The 20970-nt window shown below is 34.9% G+C and overlaps 1 protein-coding gene across 1 annotated transcript in view; it reads right to left on the reverse strand.

The window, feature by feature from the left end:
- HEPACAM (hepatic and glial cell adhesion molecule) overlaps nucleotides 1–20970 on the reverse strand; it is a 1477529-nt gene that overhangs the window by 593182 nt on the left and 863377 nt on the right. Inside the window, exon 5 of the mRNA XM_044081198.1 lies at nucleotides 3595–3665. Within this exon, the coding sequence (XP_043937133.1) occupies nucleotides 3595–3665 (71 nt within the window). The remainder of the gene's footprint in view (nucleotides 1–3594; nucleotides 3666–20970) is intronic.

The following is a 20970-nucleotide window of genomic DNA, read 5'->3' on the forward strand; positions in this document are numbered from 1 at the left end:
GGGAAGAAAGAAAAACAAAGTTATTTACACTAAGAGAGAGCTGTGGAAGTTTTTCCATGGAAGAAGGGAAGAAGAGAAGCATAAAAAAAAAATGAAGCTGTAAAGTAATCCACCACACACCAGACAAGAAATTCAACCAGTGCTTTTATTCTAGTACCTCGGCCTTTTGCCTTCGAAGGAAAAATTCAACAGAGAAAATGTGTCCATTTTATATATATATATATATATATATATATATATATATATATATATATATATATCTATGCTACATACACAAACAATCATTCAATTACCATAAATTAAAAGCTTGATAAGTTCCATTTAAAGGCATGATGTATTTTCTACAAAATACTAAAATATGCTGCAATGTTTTTAAGTTCACCAATAGTTTTACAATAAGATGTTTAAAGTGCATATTTTTGTTACAATGTTATATTACTATCAATGTTCATGCCCCTAGGAAAAAGTGTTCTGAAATTCAAAATCATCCTACACTCGAATCTATCCAGAGCCTTTTTAAAACTGCCCCTAAATTTTAAATGAGGACGATCAAACATACTAAAAAACAAACTATCACTAGAGCCCCCATGTGCACTAACAAAATGATATGCCACAGGACTATCCATATTACATCTTATGATATCCCCTATGTGCGTCATGATCCAATCTTTAACCTTTCTCTTTGTCTGTCCCACATACCATTTAATGTTTGGGCACCCACAACCAATAATATACCATGGGAATTACAACTGAAGGCCTCTGTAGCTTTATATATCCTACCATTAATCTTCCACCCATTGATATTTCTGACCTTACAACAAACCACACATTGTCCACAAACTACTGTACCCACTCTGGTAGTACTATCACAGCATGACATACCATCCCCACCTAATATTTCCTTTAAATTATTATAGCTACCATAGGAAAAAGTAATATGCCTTGGAAATAATGGACCTACTGTGACATCATCTGAAACCAAATGCCAATGCTCCCTAATAATCTATTCCAAACTTCGAGAAAAAGGAGAGCATCTAGTTACAAAAAAATCCTCATTTGTTCATTTTCTCTCCTTCTCCTGAAAGTATCACTATGTTCACACCTTCTAGCAAACCCAATGTCCTTCTTCTCTACTTTTTGCCTAGCTGAAACTAATATTTAACCGAATAATGACGTGCACTCAACCTATGATGTACCTCATCCAAAAAAATGACTTTTAGTTACTCCTGTGGGGTATTCTGAAAAATCCTTTTAAATTCACCAAAAGGAAGGGACCTAATCAAATGTGGGGGGGGGGTGCTTGCTATCTGCATGTAAAAATTTATTAACAGAAGTTGGCTTTCTATATGGTTTGTGATGAATGCTAGAATTTTCATCCATAAATAACTCTACATCTAAAAAATCCATGCCAGAAGATCAAATCCCACAAGAAAATTTCAAACCTTGGGTGGTATTATTTAAACCTTCCACAAACTTCAAAAACTCCTGTTGTTCATCTTTACAAATAAAAATCAAATTGTCTATGTATCTCTTATAATAAACCACATTTTGTAAAAAATATCTAGTAGGATACATAAAGGGTCCCTATTAATTATTCAAACTTTTTAAAGTTCGAATGTCATATGGTCGACACCATATGATTGAACTTTAAACTTTAAAAAGTTTGAAGGTGAAAAGTAATGACTCCATATGGTGCAGAATGGGGAAAATTTCCCTTTTCTGTACTGAAGTGCAATCTTGGAGTTGGTATATTTAAGTAGAGGGTTTGTGGGGGTGCACGGGGGCTTGCCGCCATACTCAGAGTGTAATCCAATGGGGAACACTGATTAATTATGTCTCCTCTCTCAGTCTAACTCCATAGGGAAGGATCATTAGGAATTTCCTCACTCTGTCACCATTTCCCCATGAGGAAGAGTCACTGTGAATTTAACCACTCTGTATCTACTACTCAGGGAAGTGACACTGGGAAATTCCCCACTCTTCACCCACTACCATGAGGAAGTGTAACTGGATAATCCTCATTCTGCAACCAGCCCCAAGTGTCAGTGAGAATTTTCCAACAATGCACCAAGCCCCATACGAAAATGTCAATAATTTCCCCATTCTGTGCCCATCCCCATGTGGAAGTGCAACTGGGAATTTCACATTCCATGATCAATCCCATGGAGAAGTGACACTGGGAATTTCCTCATTCTGTGCCCAACCCATGAGGAAGTGTCACCAAGCATTTCCTCACTCTACCCCACCCCCATGAGGAAGTGCCAGGAGGAATTTCCTCCCTTTGCCCCACCGGCCATCCTGCCCCCATCCCCTATGGGGAAGTGTCACTGGGAATTTCCCCACTCAGCTCATGACCTCATGTGGAAGTGACATAAAGAATTTCCATTTTCTGTCTTTGTTGCCTATGGGAAAGGTACAACCTAAGATTCCCCAAATCATCTCCTATTTGAAAGCTACTACTGAAAATGTTCAAATTTTTACCTATCTATAAAGTACAAGTGGAATTTCTGAAGGCTGCACCAGTTTGTTATGGACAGGATTTTCCACACTGCATGTGTATCTACCACTGGGATTTTTCCAGTAAGGTGCTTATTCTCCATTGTGTACATGTGCCCATGGGGAAGGTACCAACATAAACTTGCCCATGCTAAATAATGGATCCATAAGAAAAGATTCAGTAGAGGAGTTTCCGGTTCTGTACATGTACTCATGGAAAAAAGTTGCAAAGTATTTATCTACCCACTACCTCTATCTATTGGAAAGAAAGGAGAAGAGATTTTTACATGTTATATCTCCCTTCCGCAATCAAGAAGTCGCTGCTAATTATTCAGCTATTCTATAAATAACCCTAATTGAAAAATATGTGCTAGGGACTACAACTGTCTGTACCTACTTTCCCATAGAAAAAAGTGCTATTATGGATTTCCTAAGTCTGCCCCTGCCCAAGGGTAAGAACACCACTGTGGATGTTCAGAGTTTAACATTTGTATTGTAGAAGGCGCTGTTCAGTCTCTATAGTCTCTACTTGTCCGTTGTTGGTATTTCCTGCTCTGGACAATTCCCACATGAAATGGGAAAACTTTGCTTGGAGTTACCCATATGTTGTACCTATCTGTATGTGAAGGCTATGGTTAGGGATGCCTGCAAGTCATGGTAACATGTTTCTGAAATGCACTGGAGGGTACATAGCTGTTAACCATAATTTCTGCAATTTTTAATAAGAGATTTTATCACCATAAGCTGTAGAGTGCAATATGTGAGAACCAGTACCCCTAATGTACCCACAAGCAGGCTTTTTATATTTACCTTTATGTTATGTTTTACCCCCTACTCCCACCCATGTACATCACAATGTGCTGCCCCCTTGGAAGTAATAAGTAAGTCTGACACAGCTCCATCCTTCTGAGGACATTGTCAGTTAAGGTTTCAAGTCTTCTGCTAACCCGCTCTCTCTCTAAAAGTACATTTTTTTCAACAAAACATGATTGCTTTTACTAGAAGTTTAAAATCTACTGCTATGGGGACTGGTTGCTGCCTGAAAACTGATGATGCAATAAACAGCACAAAGGAAATGACAATTTCACTAACACTTACCTTCATGTTTATAGTGTTCATCATTCTGATCCATATACTCCGATCCCTGCTTTTCTAAGTTCCTTTTATCCCTGCAAAAATAGATAAATATATTGTCAGGGTACCTTCACCCAATTACAAATCTATTATCCTGTTATCATGCAAAGGATAACAGCCTATGTCCATCTACCTCACACATATTATTATATACCACCTGTGAATTTTTTCTACATTTTGGGAAAATATTCACAGAAATTAACAATTATTGCGATGTATAATTATTAAGTTAATGCAGAAACAAACTTTGAAAACTGAGACATGATTTAATCATTTAAAAAAGTAGCATAACTTACAGATGGCTTCCCTTTGACTGAAGTCACAACTAACAGAAACTGAAAGATACTGTGCTATATAATTTTAAATGGAACTTTCTCTTAAAAATGTTTTAAATTCTGCCCTCCACACACCCAAGCTTGTATAAAGAAACTCTAGGTCACACGTTCTTGGTGAAAAGGGAGAAAGCACACAATGAAAAACTCCTTGGTGTTGTAAGTTGTGGCTTGATATGGAGTAATAGGGTTTTTCATACAGATAAATGTTTAAGATCCAATTTCTCAAAGAGCACTTGGAACCAGCTCACCAAATACAGCTTCTCATATTCTTGTATTATATGTAACCCAGCGGGCTCACAAAACTGGAGTTAGCTGTAGTACAAAAGGCATGCAAGGGATCTTTACCTGCCTCTGAAAGTGAAGGGTTTTGCCCCACAAATTAAAAAAAACTTTGAAATGTTCTGTTCATTTGTTTAAACAGACCTGACAGTCAGTCTTTGAAGAATCTGTTCTCAGAGAAGTTAAATAACATTTTCTTATAACTAGGCCCTCTTCAAAAGAAATCTTGACGAGTGGATGGGTAACAGAAAGTTCACTCCAGGGATCATTCCAGTTGACCTACTGGATATGGGCACTGTGAACTAACATCGGGTGCCATGGTATCTGGGCAGTTTTTTGGGGGCTAGGCTTGTAAAGGCTCCAGGGCCATTAGCCTAGTACACACCTATGAACCTATTCACTTCAGAAGGGTCTTGCTATAATAAAAACACACCAATTACAACTGTCATTGTAAAAACTGAATATCCAGTCAGTTAAATGTACCTAAGTAAGGGTGGTCCACCTTATTATATAATGGATATTAATTACAAATGTAAACAATGATGAGTTGGTTACCCCATGCATGCTTGTTGTACATCATAACATTACCCATATGGAAAAGTCTAGCTCAAATACAAAAGTAAAATAAATGACTGCAACTGTAGCTACAGACAAAAGGCCCCAGCTGCCACTTTTTCCATACCTGAAAGTGGAAAAATTAAATTCAACTTCTTACATACATACTTTTAGAAAAAAAAAATCAGTGGTTTCATAGGCATCACATTGCACCTAATACAAAAGCTATATATATAAAAAATCTAAAAAAATACTCGAGACATGTCAAATTATAAACACACACAAAAGCAGAGAAATCTGTCATCTTAGGCTTTGTTAGAATTAAGCAGGGGCGGCTCGTGCTGTCAGACTGCAGGACGGCAGGCCTCCCACCTAGAAACAAAAAAAAATAAAAAATGTGAAACGTAAAATTATTAAAAAAATATATATATATTTTTTACGAGTACCGGAACTTCTGCACATGCGCAGACACACTCAGACTGCCCCGTAGATGCCCAGGAATCTGTGCGAACTCTGACTGCCTGAGTCAGCAGTCCAGATACAGGGAAGGTATTTTCTGTCCTGCAGATGCCCAGGAATCTGTGCAGTAGATGACCGCACAGAACAGAGGAGCTCCGGACCGCTTGATCCGCAGACAGGACCAATCAGGAGAGAGGTGAGGTTAAGCTCTCACAGGGATTCGAGCTCAGGACCAATCAGGAGAGAGGTAAGTTGAGTTTTAAGCTCTTGCAGGGAAGCATTGAAGTTGAGTCGAGCGTGGGTTTGGAGGTTTGATGCTTCCGGACAATGGAGTTGGACCTTGTGTGTGCAGGTTTGCTGCTTCAATCAGGAGAGAGGTAAGCTGAGTTTTAAGCTCTTGCAGGGAAGGTTTGCTGCTTCGAGTGATTCCAGACCCATTTACAGGTAGTGGAGTTGGACTGGTGTGTGTATAATGCCCCTGTTAACACATAGTGGCGGGGAGAGATACTCAGGCTTGAACCCTGTACCTTGGATGCAGGTGGCAAGGATCTGAATTCCCTACCCACCACTATTTGTAAAAAAATGCAGATTTTTGCCTCATATTTGATTTGTTCCTCATAAAATCTGTGGTTTCTGTATCTTCATTTTTCCTTGCAAAGGTTTGTAGTGCAGTGGTGCACAGATAACATTGTTGCCTGACAGCTATAGGTTCTCTGGTTTGATTCTTGGCTGGGGTGCCTTCTGTGTGGAGACTGCATGCCCTCTCATCCCTTACAAAGATGTGTCTGGAGTGTTTCTCCCTGCTCTGCTGAAAATTGGATTTGTTTTGTTCCAAGTGAGACTAGTTTCCTGGTTAACAAATGTTTAAAAATAACAGGCATTTGAATTTCAGACTTCATATTCTTCAGAAAGTACATGGTAAAACAAAACCTTTTATTCTAGCAATTGTCTAAGTTTATAACATGGATATTTGAAATTTGCCCATATTTTTGGGACTGTATTCCCCCATTATTAGCCTTGTCCAGGTATTTTGTGCTAAGGTTGAGAGCTATAGTGAGAACTGAATTCACTGAATATGCTTGGCAGCTATTTTCCCACATTATTGTCTTTTTTCAAGTGTTTTTTGCTAAGAGGTTGACAGCTATGGTGAGAACTGAATTCACTAAATTGTAGCCATTTAAGTTTGTCATCCTCTGTTTCAGCTGATTTGGCATAGTGGTATGTTTCTCTGACTGTTTTGCACAGGGTCCCCTGGGTTCAAGACATGGCAGTGAAATGTATTGTGATAACACCTCATTTTATTCTAGCAACTTTCCAACATTATACAAGCAATGTTTAAAATGTTTCCCTGTTTTTTTGGCCTTTTGCTCCCCCCCAATAAATTTTGGCTTTTTCCAGATTTCTTGTGCTGCAAACTTCAGAGATACAGCTGAGTGCCGAGTAGATTTTACAAGGAGCTGAGAGCTGCAGGGGAACAAATGTTTAGTGCTGCTTATGCTAAGTCTGCTTGTATTGTTAATAGCACAACAGGTAGTGTACTTGCTGTTGATGCAGGAGGCTGTGGGTTCTACTCCCACAGTAGGTAGATGCATTGCTGGTACTGTACTGTGTTGTAAAGGGGGTGGATGCTGCAGTCTTCTTTGGCAAAGATACCTAGTAACTACGAACCTGTTATCAGTTTGCCATCCATTCCCTATTGTGGTATTACTAGCTTATCATTTTTTTTAATGCATGCAACATAGGCAATTTATTCTTCAAGGGCAACAGGCACTTTATTTGTAGATGAAACAATGACATATAAAGTTGTTTGCTAGCAGCAACCTCTTTATAGTTACAGATTTCTTTAATGTGTTTTTTACTACTTCAGAGATTGTGCATATTTACTGATACTGGTGGACTATAGAAGGTTGAGTAGACTTTTTATGATGGAAATGTTCTGAATTGGGCAGTTTTGTCATTGGTGCATGCATTTTGTTTAATTGTTTACTGGAAAAATGTTCAAAACAATAAATTTAAAATGCCCTCTAACAACTTTACTGTATTGTACAAGGAATATAATGTAATACAGTCAGGAAGGTGTATCAAAGAGCATTTGTATGTTTCATGTTCAAGGGGCCTATGATTTTGAAAACAGCCCAAAGTTAATCTTTATCTGCCACTGGCAAAATTTATTTTCTTTGAATGTGGGTTTCAATGCTGTTTCAATGCATGTGAGTTTCAAGGGCAGAGAAGTTTTAATGCAAAGTTTATTTTCATTGTGAGACTACATTGCTTTGTTTAATAGATATCTATTAGGGTTTGCGCTGTAAAATGCAAAATAAAACTTTCAAATGAAATCTAAATCATCACAGAAGTAAAGCAGTATGCACATTACAGTGTTTATGGTAAATGGGGCAAAATAACCAAGTAATGGGACATTGGAATGGCTGCAGGGGGGAGGCTCTATTCGACCATGATTTTGTGAGGGGGAGAAGGGTAGCAAACTCAGACAGCCCCGGTTGAACTCTACCTCTCAGTTGTCCATAATTTTGCAGAATTAATAGGTATTTGCTTCTTATTTTTGGTTTGTTACTCATAAAATTTGTATTTTTCTAGCAAATTATTTAGGAATGAAGTCACTAAATGACAGACATTGAGTTTCAGACATCATAACCTTCAGAAAAATGCATGCTATTGCAAGACCTGTTATTCTATCAACTGTCTTAAGTTTATACAAGAGCAATTTTTAGTAGTGTTTGTATGTTCCCCAGTATATTTGACCTTGCCCAGATTTCCTGCATTAAGAAGTTGAGAGGTACATGCAAATCACTTTGTAGAATTAGGAATATCCAAACCTCTCAATTGTCTCAAATTTTGGCTCACAATGTTGCTCTCCCCTAATAATCCCTCCTCAAAATGGCAATTTTGGAAGAAAACGTGGAGGGTTTACAATTATATATATAACTGTAATGATCAGAGTTATAGATTACTTTTATTTCAGAAATGCATGCAGATGCTCTTATTTTGTTAGCTGCTCAAGTTAACAGTGTTAATATTAAAAAGGTATCCCTTTTTTGACAGGTTCCTAGCTGTATTGTGTGGCAACTTTAGATTTTTGCATCACATTTTTGGTCTGTTTTTCATAAAATTGTGGTTTTCTGGCAAATTAGTGGCAAGTCATTAAAGATTTAAGTTAGAAAATAATGGCAGACATTTGAGTTTCAGATTTCATACCCTTCAGAAAATTTGTACTAATGCAAGACCTACTACTGTTCCACTATCTAAGTTAATAAGAGCAATATTTAAACATTGTCCTTATTTTTGGGCCTGTGTCCCACTTCTAGTTCTATGTATGGCTTTGTCCAGATTTCTTGCTCTGAAGTTGAGAGGTATGAGTGTCAGAGCCATCACCGTCAGCCAGAGACATTTCAAATTGTGACATATTTGTTGCACCCCATTCCCCATTGTAGTGGCTCTGGATGTGTCCAAGGAAGGCAAGGAGCAGTTATGCAGCATAAATGTGAAGAATATTCCCCCATCCAAGGTAGACCACAAGTACGACCGTGGCTTTTCATCTGTCCTTGATTTTGCAGAATGTTCTGGTTTTCTTTCATATTTTTATACTGCTGATTTATGCTTCTTATTATTCAGGAAATGCATGCTGTCACAGTGTACTGTTGCTCTGTTTAAGTAGCAATGATTTAATGACCATCAGGTAAGCTTGTCGGAGATTGTAAGATGCAAGTAAGCTTTAATAAGCATACTGTTAAAGAATCACCAGCATTGAAAGCCTTTTCGTTGTTGCCATGCAGAGAATATTTACATAACTAGATAATGTACAAGCCTTGGGTATTGAAATGCATTTTATTTATTTATTTATTTATTTATATTTGTTGATCGGGAGTGTCCAACTGGATGTAGGTCCATTTTCAGCGGAGGCCTGGGGAGAAAAGCTCCACAGTTAAAATAAAAAGACAATAGTTACATTGGATTACATAGCGATTAACAATTTACATAGCAATTGCTTATAACATATTTACAGATGAAGAACATAGCACATCAGTAGACAACTAGAATCTTTATCTGTGAAGTACGTAACAGACATTAACAAATGTTACAATAAGAAGTTCCTGCTGTATAATACGTACTAGGCTTATGAGCATCTGAGCTTGCTATAATAAAGGGAGTTAGTGGAGTGGAAAGAAAGGCAGTGGTTGGATGGGATGGGTGATATTAGAGTGGGAGTTGCAAGGGCATAGCCAGCATGCTTTTAGGTGCACTTTTAGTAAAGTTTTGAAGTGGGTGCATGATGGTATGGAGGTAATTGTGGATGGGAAGGAGTTCCATAATTTGGTTATGGTGCAAGAGAATAGTGCTTCACCAGCAGAGTTATTGGCTTCAGTGATTTGCAAGTGATATTTTTTGATGGATCTTAGTGGTCTAGTGGTGCGATAGGGTTGGAGTAGATTCTGGAGGGATGGGACATTTAGTGGATGGTTTACTAGTTTGTGGGCGAGTGAGAGTTGATACCATTGAAGGAGGTGAGTTAGTTCAAGCCAGCCCAGTTCAGGAAGTGAGAGACAGTGGTGACTATGGTAGGATGCCCCTGTGGCGAATTTGGCGATTTTGTTGTAGCAGGCCTCTAGCTTGTTTAGATCGCATTGCCTTAGGTTGGTATATATTGGAAAGGCATAAAGTAGGGTGGAGATAAGGTGGGAATTTGCTATTGAAATCTTTGCTGCTTTGGTGAGAAGTTGCTTATTTCTGTATAACGCTCCTAGTTTTTTGTGGACTTTTTTTATGGTCATGGATATGTGAATGTCAAATTTTAGTTTATTGTCTATTTCTACTCCTAGTCATTTGGTGTGTTCAGTTGGGTATATAGTGGTGTTGTCTTTTGCTGTGATGTTAAAGTGAGAGTTGTTTTGAGTATGTTTGGTGGGTTGGAAGATGAGTAGTTTAGTTTTGTTTGGGTTGAGTATTAATTGGGCATCGAATATCCAAGTTTCAACAGAGGAAAAGGCTTCCTGTGTGACTTTTTGCAGTTTGGGTAGGGACTGGGCTGAGCAGATGATGGTTGAGTCATCTGCGTATTGTATGAGTGTGCCATGTTTGGTGGCAGAGGCTAGATTATTGGTGAAAACAAAGAAGAGTAGGAGTCCAAGGATTGATCCTTGGGGAACCTCTATGGAGACAGGTAGTTAGGTAGATAGGTAGCATATGACAGTATTTGTAATAAAGGGCAGGATTACAGTATTTTCAGAAGCTCATTACATTTGTTGGAGACTGCAGTCATCTTTTGTTGGAGACTTGCAGTCATCTTTGCCGGCTTTACCCGTAAACTAAACAGAATGCCAATCTATCATGTGTGGTCCATAACTTGTGGAGGAATCCTTTAAGCAAGTTATCTTGTTTCTTGTTTGCTGTTTATTTTTTACTTTGATCATGTCTTCTCCATGAAACAAGTAGATAGTTGTGTCAGGCAGCAGGTCTTTTTTGGATAAGAAACATTTTTACAAGTGGGGATATCACAGAGATTGCTACTTTCAGCATGTTACTTGGTAATTTTATAAAGCTGAATATAAATTATAATTAGAACTGCAGTGCAAGGAGTAGTGGTTTGAGTTGAGTGCTTGTTTTTTTATACTTGATTTTGACTGGCATTCCAGTAATGTATTTAAAAAGCGATTTATTTTTTCATGCCTCACAACCTGTTTCCATCTGGATATTACGCAAGTTGTCATGTAGCCAATGTATTGAAATATTTTTTTCTTTTACACTTCATTTTGTCTTGAATGGACTCTCGTAATGACTGTTTGGCACCCAGGGCAGCATATTTAATTAAAGTTCCAGTTGTTGTGGTTTTGAACATAGCTCCACCCCTTTTCTAGTTGGCCACCCCCTTCCCATTGGCCCCACCCATTCAGCTGTCTCCTGCAGTCCTCCTTTAATTTGAAGTCACCAGCTGCCACTGGAATTAAGGAAATATGAACAGAAAATACTAGCTCCCACTTAGGATTCAAACCCAAGACCATCCAGAATTCCAAGTTGGGTCATTGCTGTTAAAATAACAAGCCTCTGGACAGACAGGCTGTGATGATATGAGGTAGTGCCAGCTGTACCAGGACAGTAGGGCAGTGCATGTGTAATATATGCCAGCATAGCTAGCTGGAGGTTTGTAAAGAATGTTATGTCATTTCACTGATTTGTGCAGATGCTTGTGAAATGTATTTGTAAAGTCGCTTGTATTAAAAATGCATCATCAGTGGGTCCTACTGGACAAAAAAGAGATATACATGTATGTCAAACAGTGTTATTATAACTAATTAAATGTATATGTTTTAATGGGTCTGCTTCAGTAAACAAGAAAATCCCACCTACCCGACTTCCAAAACACAAAGACGAAAAACCCAAAAATTCAGAAGACTGACCGCTCAGAACACTGACAGATCGGGGGCGTGGCCAAAGATGAACACAGGGTAGCAGCAGATTTCTTCAGCTCCACCAATTTCACTGCACTGACAGGAAATAATTACTTAAAAAATTAATTTATGAAGTAATTTTCTTTCTAAATATGTTTGTTTTATCTATTTCTTGAACTATATCTAAAAAAGAAAGGAAATTTTAAAAATATTCCTGTCAGAAATCATCTTGGAAATTTTCCTGTCAGTTTCTCTGTTTGAAATGAGTTCCAGTAAGACAAATTCTCAAGACTCCAGCATCAAGAAAGAACTTCAGTCTCTGATATCTACAATCCAGCAACTTACTGCTAAGATGGATAAACTGGATACTAAAATTGATACCTTCATAGAAAAAACTACGAAACAAATAGACTTGTTACATATAGACTTGCAACAACAGAAGATCCAGATTACAGGCATAGAAGAGACTGTAAATGACATGGAAAATAGAATCCAAGAAGAGGAAATCAACATTGAGTTTTTCTTGAAACAAAATACACATCTACAAACAAAGCTTGATGACCTGGAAAATAGATCTAGGCAATAACATTAGGATTGTTGGACTGCCAGAAAATATTGAAGGTAACAATATTACTTCTTTTTAACAACATGGCTCCCTAAAACTTTAGACTTACCAGAAGCATTCTCTTTTGGTATCGAAAGAGCCCATAGATCTATAGCTAATACTAATTCTAACAAAAAGTATCCTAGATCAGTTATAGTTAGATTTCTATCATCTTTTGATAAAGAGATGGTTCTTAAATCTGCTTGGGCTAAAGCTCCTGTTAAAATTAATGAGACAACTGTGCGTTTTGACAATGACTATTCTTCCTTGGTAATAGCTAAAAGAAAAGTTTTTCTGCCATTAATAAGGGAGCTTAAAAAAGCACAGTTTAAAACCTACCTTCTGTTTCCTGCCAAGCTAAAAATCTTCCTTCCTGATGGTCCTAAAATTTTTGATGACTTAGACTCTGCATTACTGTTTATCAAAAAAAATAAGATTTTGGATAAAATAGAGGAAATGGAATGGGCTAGTCCTTCATTAAAGAGGTTGGCAACTGAAACTTCGTGGAAGACTTCAGAGAAGAAAAAGAGACTAAAAAACAAATGACTTGTTCTATGTTTTTTTCTTTTTTTTTCTTTCTTTATTTTTCTTCATTATTAATCTTTTTAAATATAGTTACTGCATTTTCAGAAAGCCACAAATATTCTGAAAAAGATTAATCAAAGTTATTTTCTGTGTGCAAAGAACTGTTTTGTTTCATAATCAGTCAAAATATCTGAGGAACTAATAACAAGCTATCATTCAATATGTTTCTCTTTCTGGCAAAGAGAAGTAAGGTTAGTAACTTGATACATTTTTTTCTTTTTTTTTCTTTTCTTCTTTTCTTTATTTTAAGCAATGACATTCTATTTAGATTATGTAGTGGGCAAGGGGTGGGGGAGGGCAGGGAGAGAAGTGTAATGAAAATATGATAAATGGAATAATAACTTATTTATTCCTTGTAAAAAAGTTTATATGTTGTTAAAATGCTATTGCTAATTATACTTCCTTGATTATATTGCTTATGCTTGTTTACAAATAATCTGTCATGCTTTAATTAATAATAATTAGAACTAAATAATAGTAAATAATATGTTTCATTTCCATCTTTATTAATATAAGCAGCAAGTAATATTCCATTGTAAATACTTTTTATAGCTTCCTTTTACATTTTTTATCTATGCTTTTGCTCTCTTTTATTTTCTACTCTCTTTTTTCTTTTCTCTGTTCTTTCTCTTTATTCTCTTTCATATTAATATATTGAAATGCTTTTGATCATACAGGCACAGTAAATAATAAGATTTGTATAAAAATTGAATTGGGGCAAAAATATTGAGTTCTATTACATATTAATAACTTTGGGCTTAGTTTCACTTTCATAGAGGCTGTAATAACTTGTAAAATACTTCGCGAAGGTTTTGTTATGTTTAGCTGCACTTATACTGCTAAATGAATGTCAGTCACTTGTTTTTAACAAAATTCCCGCCAAAATGTTAAGGGAGACAATTTGGGATGTGGGTTACCTCGTGACCAGTGTCCTCGAGTTGTTTTAAAAGCTTCAACACTCAGAATTCACGCAGAGAAGCTGAAAGCAGTCAATTTGAACTTTGACCCCAGAATTCACACTGACAAATCGCAGATTCATGAAAAACACTCTACCAGGAAGTAGAACTGCTGCAAATGCGACTCTGTGATGGAAAATGAACTCTTTAACATTTAAATGTGAGTTATTTTATATAATTACTTAATTATTTATGTTATAATTTATAAAATATGTAAGTTATAATGATTTTAAATGATGCAGTTTCTCATAGTAAGCAAATGTGATATTTTAGAAGGCATAGAAAGTGAAACATTTATACAAGTGTTTTTGAAAGTTTACTTGACTGCAGCATATTAATGTATGTTAAAAACTTATGATTTAAACATATACATTGCTATAATTCATTTGATTTATCTGATTGACAAGCATAAATAACTTTATGACTCTATTCTGGAAGAAGTTGTCATGTGATATATTTTAAAGCAGCAGTTTAGATATACAAAATACAGATGGCTTTCTTCACAATAATGCAAGTGTTTCTGAGAATTTACATAACTATGCAGTATGATTTATAACAATTTCTATAAATATATTATTTTATTCTACTGACAATAATAAGTATGAGAAAAAAGCTCTGATACAAGTATTTTAAGGTCTTTTGGAAGCTGTTAACTGCATTTACATAACAGAAAATAGATACATCTTAATATATGTAATGTCTGAACCATATTAGCCAAAGCTATTGATTTAAAAGAACATTAGAACTTATTTTTACAAACTTTGAATAAATTAATATGTAAATATGCCCTCCTTTTTTTTTTTTTTCTTTCACTCTCTCTCCCTCTCTCACGTCTTTTATTTCTCTCTCTCTTCTTGCTTCCTAATATCAAGTTTATTTGAATGCTATTTGAATATAAATGTATTATATTAAATAGATGTATATAGTAGTATGAATAGTTTTTAAAAAGTTTCTCTTAGTTTATATGATGCTGTTTTATCAAATGTGTAGTTTTGTCTTACCAGATAATCTAATTGAAAGTTGTTAATTTAAGTTAAATATAACTAGTATTAAATTGATAAGGTGGTAGCTGAGGTACTGCTGCTTAGGGTAGGGGGTTAACTTGAGTAGTATGTACTACTCTAAGTTGGAGTTTTAACTCCAGGCTGGGTGCAAGGTTTAATCCTTACATTATTTTCTCTTGTTCACTGTTGTATGTATATAGTTCTGACATCCACAATACATTTTGTAAGCTCATTGTCACTACAAACAAAATTGAATCTTATACAAAATCCCATAAGAGATTCAATAAATACAGCTATATTTAAAGGTACACCTAAAGGAGGAGGTATAACATTACTTATTTTGTTAATTGTTATTTTGATCATAAGTTTTTTATGTTTTAAAAATGCCAAATGACATCTCTAAAAGGAATTTCTTTAAACATTAATGGACTGAATAATCCGTGTAAAAGGGCAAGCCTAATAAGATACATTAATTTACATAAGGCCAACTTAGTCTTCCTTCAAGAAACACATCTCTTGAAAAAAGATATTGATAAACTAGCCACAAACAAATATACAGTATTGGTTAGTTCAGAGCACACTCAGAAAAAAAGAGGAGTGGCTATTTTATGGAATAAAAGTATGCCCATTCCTAAAACTATTAAGTCTTATCAAGATGATAAAGGAATGTTTTATATGGTTACAGTACAAATTAATGGGAAGACTTATACATTAATTAATGTATATTGGATACCTGGAATTGGTATTAATACAGTGAAATACCATCTTGATAAGATCATATCATTCTCTATAGGAGATATTATTTTAGCTGGTGACTTTAATTGTATACTACATGAAAGTGACACTACCACTATAGGAAAAAGGAAAATTACATCTAATGCAAAACATTTAAAGGATTTTGCTAATTCTTATCATTTAAATGATATTAATAATCAGATAGACTCAAAATCATTACCATACACCTTTTTTTCTAACAGATACAAAACTTATTCAAAAATAGATAGAGTCTTTATTTCTAACCAGATGGTAACAGAATTAATTAATTCTAAAATCATTTCATGTCCTATATCTGATCATAATTCAATTGTTTTTGAGTTCATGATAAAAAATACTCACAATGTTCAGATCAAAAGGATACCAGCATACTTAACTCAACTAAAAGACTATAAAGAATATATACTTTCAGAAGTACAACATTTTCTAGACATAAATAATACTCCTGAAGTCTCCATTGTCTATGTTTGGGATGCCTTAAAATCATATCTATATGGACAAAGTATCAGATGGTATAAAAATAAAAGGAAATCTTGGGATAAGGAATTGTTAGATATTCAAAGTAAATTAGACTCTTATAAACATAATAATAAAGAAAATATTATGGATAAGAAAGTCATTGAAGAAATAAACAAACTAAACGAGAAATACAAAGAAATTTTAACTCATAAAGTTAAAATAACTCTAGAGAATTACAAGTTTTTGTCTTACTCAATAAGCCCCAAATACTTACATAGACTTAAAAATAAAACAAAATGGTTGAATAAACAAAATCATATCAAAGAAATCTTTTCTCTAAGGAAAAAGAAGAATGTTTCTAGTCTACCAGAAATACTAGATGAATTTAGAAATCACTTTCACAAAATTAATCATAATAACATTAACATGGAACCTAAAGATAAAATAAAGGAATTTATAACCACAAACATGAATAAAAACCTTAATAAACAACAGATTAAACTATTTGATAAAAGTATTTCATATACAGAGGTTGTTACACAAATAAACAAGCTTAAATCAAACAAAGCACCAGGTAATGATGGTATTATACCAGAGATATATAAAATCCTTTCTAAAAGTACATACTCATTAATACATAAGGTTTTTATTTTGGCCCAAAATGAGCTAATAACTCCCCCATCTTGGCAATATACATTTATTTCGCCAATTTTAAAACCTAATAAAGATCCAACTAGATGCATTTCATATCGACCCATTTCATTACTTAATGTTGATTATAAAATGTTTATGAGTATTTTTGCTGATAGATTGAAGACAATCATCCCTGGCATTATAGATATAGATCAGACAGGCTTCATTGTAAATAGAAGTTCTTTTGATAATATAAGGAGAACTCTAACATTAATTGATTTTGCAAATAGGAAAAAGAAAGATTTAACACTTATTAGTCTTGATATAAGTTCAGCATTTGATTCAGTAAGTTGGGACTACCTGTTTACCTTACTGAAGTGCATAAACTTCTCAGATGCATTTGTAAATCTAATTGAGCATCTATACAAAGGAACATTGGCTTATATTAAGGTAGGAACATATGTCTCACAAAAAATACCCATTTTTAAAGGTACAAAACAAGGGTGTCCACTCTCTCCACTATTATTCACTTTAATAATGGAGCCTTGGGCTAATTTGATCAGAAACAGTACTGACATAGAGGGTTTTGAAATAGATGAAAATACAACATCTAAAATTCAACTTTTGCAGATGATGTTCTAATTACATCAGCAGGATCTAATTCTTCTATGCAGTCTCTATTTGATAAAATGATGAATTTTAAAAGTATTTCTGGTTTAATATTCAATGAAGAAAAAACTAAAATACTACCTATATATACACGAAAAAATGTTCTCATTAGTGATTTTACTAAATATGTACCCAATTCAGGTCAGATAACTTATTTAGGTATAATATTATCTAAAGATATTAAATCTATTATACATAATAATTATAATACCTGTCTTCTTAATATACAAAATCTTTTCAATACCTGGAATAATATGTTTTTTACTATGGAAGAGAGACTTACAATTATTAAAATGATAATATTCCCCAAGATATTATACTTAATACAATCAATAATACTCCCACCTACAAAAATAATTATCAAGAAATTGAATACACTAATGTTAAATTTCTTATGGGCGCCTAATAGACCTAGGATTGCATTAAAGAAACATACTAATAGCTGGTCTCAAGGGGGTATTTCTTTTCCAGACTTTAATTTATATACTATCTCTTCTATTGTAAAAGTTATTACTTTATTAATAGATCAGTCATATATTGCAAAATGGAAAGATTACTGGGAGCTAATTAGTATTCACTTCATGAAAATCTCCTTAACACATAAAAATATGATTGTAAATAACTCCATGTTATGGTTACTAAAGGAATTTTGTACTTCACCTATTACACCTAAACATATAGTTAGTTACCCATTAAACATTATTATTAGCTATCGTAACTTTATATTCATGCATCCTAAATATAGGGAATGGAATTTTATTATATTCCCTATAATGTATACTGGGTATGCTTTTGTCATCCACTTCTGAAGGAACTCATTTAGCTACAGATAATGATCTAAAGTACTGGTATCAGTTGATATCTGATAATAAAGTTAAAAATCTAGATTTCTTAAAACAAGAATTTGATCTAAGAGAAACTTGCTGGTTAGAGGTTCAGACCTTTAGACAACATCTCATTGATAAAATAGATCTATTGTCTATAACAGTTAAAGAATCTATCCCAACACTGATTGATTACTTGATATTAAATTTACAACATAAAGTTTCTGATAAAGGTAAGCTTTCATACATACATAAAATTATCAGACAAGAAACTTTTACAGTGTAGATACCTACTGGAATTATTTCACTTCCATTAATGGTGACTCACCAAATCAACAAGATAAACAGTATATATTGGAATCTGCCTATAAAACTACGTCTTCCATTGTCTGGAGACTTTTTACATGGAAATTTTTACATAGATCCTTTTATACACCTTTGATGATGAATAAAATAAATAATAAAGATAATCTATGTAAAAGATGTAATGTAGAACTTAATGCTGACTGGGCTCATATGTTTTATGACTGTATAAAATTGAAAGAATATTGGAAGTCAATTAATGAATTTTTGCAGGCTCTTTTACAGATAATTTCATTATTTCTAAATCTCTTATATTATTCAACACACCTGTACCTCAAAGTGTTAAAAAGGTTAAGCTTCCCTTGTTATGGTCTATTCTAGCAGTGGCTAGAAAAATAATAACCAGAAATTGGATTTCAGATACACCTCCTTCGTTCAATGAATTTAAAAATGTTATGAATATAGTGTGCCATATGGAATTGAACACAATAAAGTCAAGAACTACTAGAAAAACATCTTATTATATTGTATGGGATAATTTACAAAACTTGTTAAAAAATCTTAACTTCAATAGCATGGTATTTTAGTTTAATTAATTGATCTGATTGTAGTGGATGTCTTTGTAAATACTTTGGTTTTGTTGTTGAATGTTATAATCATATCTATTTTAATTACTTGTATAAAATTGTTATGATATTTCTCTTGTATGTTAAAACAATAAACTTGTTTTAAAAAAAAAAAAAAAAAAAGAACACTGACAGATCACTACAGGTAAGTAACTACTTGCCCAACCCTGCAAACATACTGACACTGAGGCAAAGAAAACCCACCCATGTGGCGGGCTTTGCCCCCCACACCCCTCAACTAAATATACCAAATCCGAGATTGCACTACCATGGAGGTAAGGGGCAAAGGTCAACACCAAATGGCCAATGGTCAAATGGCCAAGCGGTTACTTACCTGTAGTGATCCGATGGTGTTCTGAATGGTTGGTCTTCTGGGGCTTCAGGTTTCTCATCTTGATATTTTGAAAGTTGGGTAAGTGGGATTTCAGTCTACTGAAGTAGACCTGTTTCAACACAGGATTCTGGAAGGGAAGAACTTAATCTCAGTCCATCTTATTTTGAACTATAGGTTGAAGATTACATGGGGTGGTATAGGGCATAAAGATTTTATCTTACAGGTCTGATTGCAGCCAGAGATAAAAATGTCTGGGAAAACCAGGACAAGGAATCTTACTGTAGTGTCCTTAGGGGGTGAATTAATTGTGACCCTGGAAGGGTGGAAGTTTTTAAAATTATTTTATAGCTTTCAGATGCCGCAACAAATCTTATCAAAGCTATGGGTGTGTATTGTACCAGAGTCAGGAGACCAGATGTGATGTCATTCTATAATCAGCAAGGAAATTATTTTAATTAGTTATTAGTACAAATATTCTGGAACTCTCACAGAACTGTTTCTCAGAACTTGACAGGAAAGATCTCTCAGAGATGTCTCACACAACCTCATACCTCATCTTGCCTTGCTGCAGTAAGTAACGCAACACACTTCATCTTGTCTTGATTTAGTAAGTAACCAGGGAACAGTAAGTCTTTAGGCAGTCAGGAAAACATAGTGAGATTAGTTAAATATTTTTTTTTTGCATCTGTGTGAATCTATCCAACTGTGTTAGTTTTTATAACTCCTGTGATTGAAACTCTGGTGCTTATGGTAACTAGATAATCAGTATTCTCATGTTTTCTATTTTATTATTTATTATTAAATATTTCTACACCTTTCATTGTGGCTGCTTTTAGAGAATAACTTTAACATCTTAAGAGTACTTATGCTTATTTTAGTGACACTGTGGCCACTCCTGAAAGCCTTGCTGTATTGGTCAAACTCCACCATTTGTATTAGTATTAATTTTACACTATATAATTGGGTACCCTTGCAAGATTCTTAGAGTAGCTGACTGGTGACAGCATAATTGCCTTATAGCCTGTGCAGAGGGGCACAGCTGGTAAATCTGTGCCAGCTTTCTCATGTGTTTGTGTGTGTGTGTGTGTGTGTGTGTGTGTGTGTGTGTGTGTGTGTGTGTGTGTGTGTGTGTGTGTGTGTGTGTGTGTGTGTGTGTGTGTGTGTGTGTGTGTGTGTGTGCACGCATGCGTGTGAAAATCAAATATCCAAGCTACTCGGAACAGGGACACAGAGCTCCAAAGTGGTAAGTGTGGAGTCTTATTTGCAGCCTAGAGAGAGACAGTGGGTCCAGCCCTAGGTCTGAAGGGTGTTCCCTGTGTGCTCTTAAGGGAAATTGTGCTTGGTGCAGAGAGTTGCATCTGAAAATACTGTGGGAACCAATTTTTGATCCTAGTGGCCGTCCCTCACCAGTGTCAGTGGTGAGGATTGAGGCTCTCTAATTACTGGTCTGGAGTAGGAACCATCACATAGGTGTTGAGTTTTCACTTAAGAGTCCCTTTTCCATTAATTTGGTATTTTACTTAGCAGAAGGTTTTCTCTG

The sequence above is a fragment of the Protopterus annectens genome, chromosome 8.part0, assembly GCF_019279795.1.
Source record: "Protopterus annectens isolate FY-2018-M chromosome 8.part0, PAN1.0, whole genome shotgun sequence".
In the NCBI taxonomy this organism is placed as follows: Eukaryota; Metazoa; Chordata; order Ceratodontiformes; family Protopteridae; genus Protopterus; species Protopterus annectens.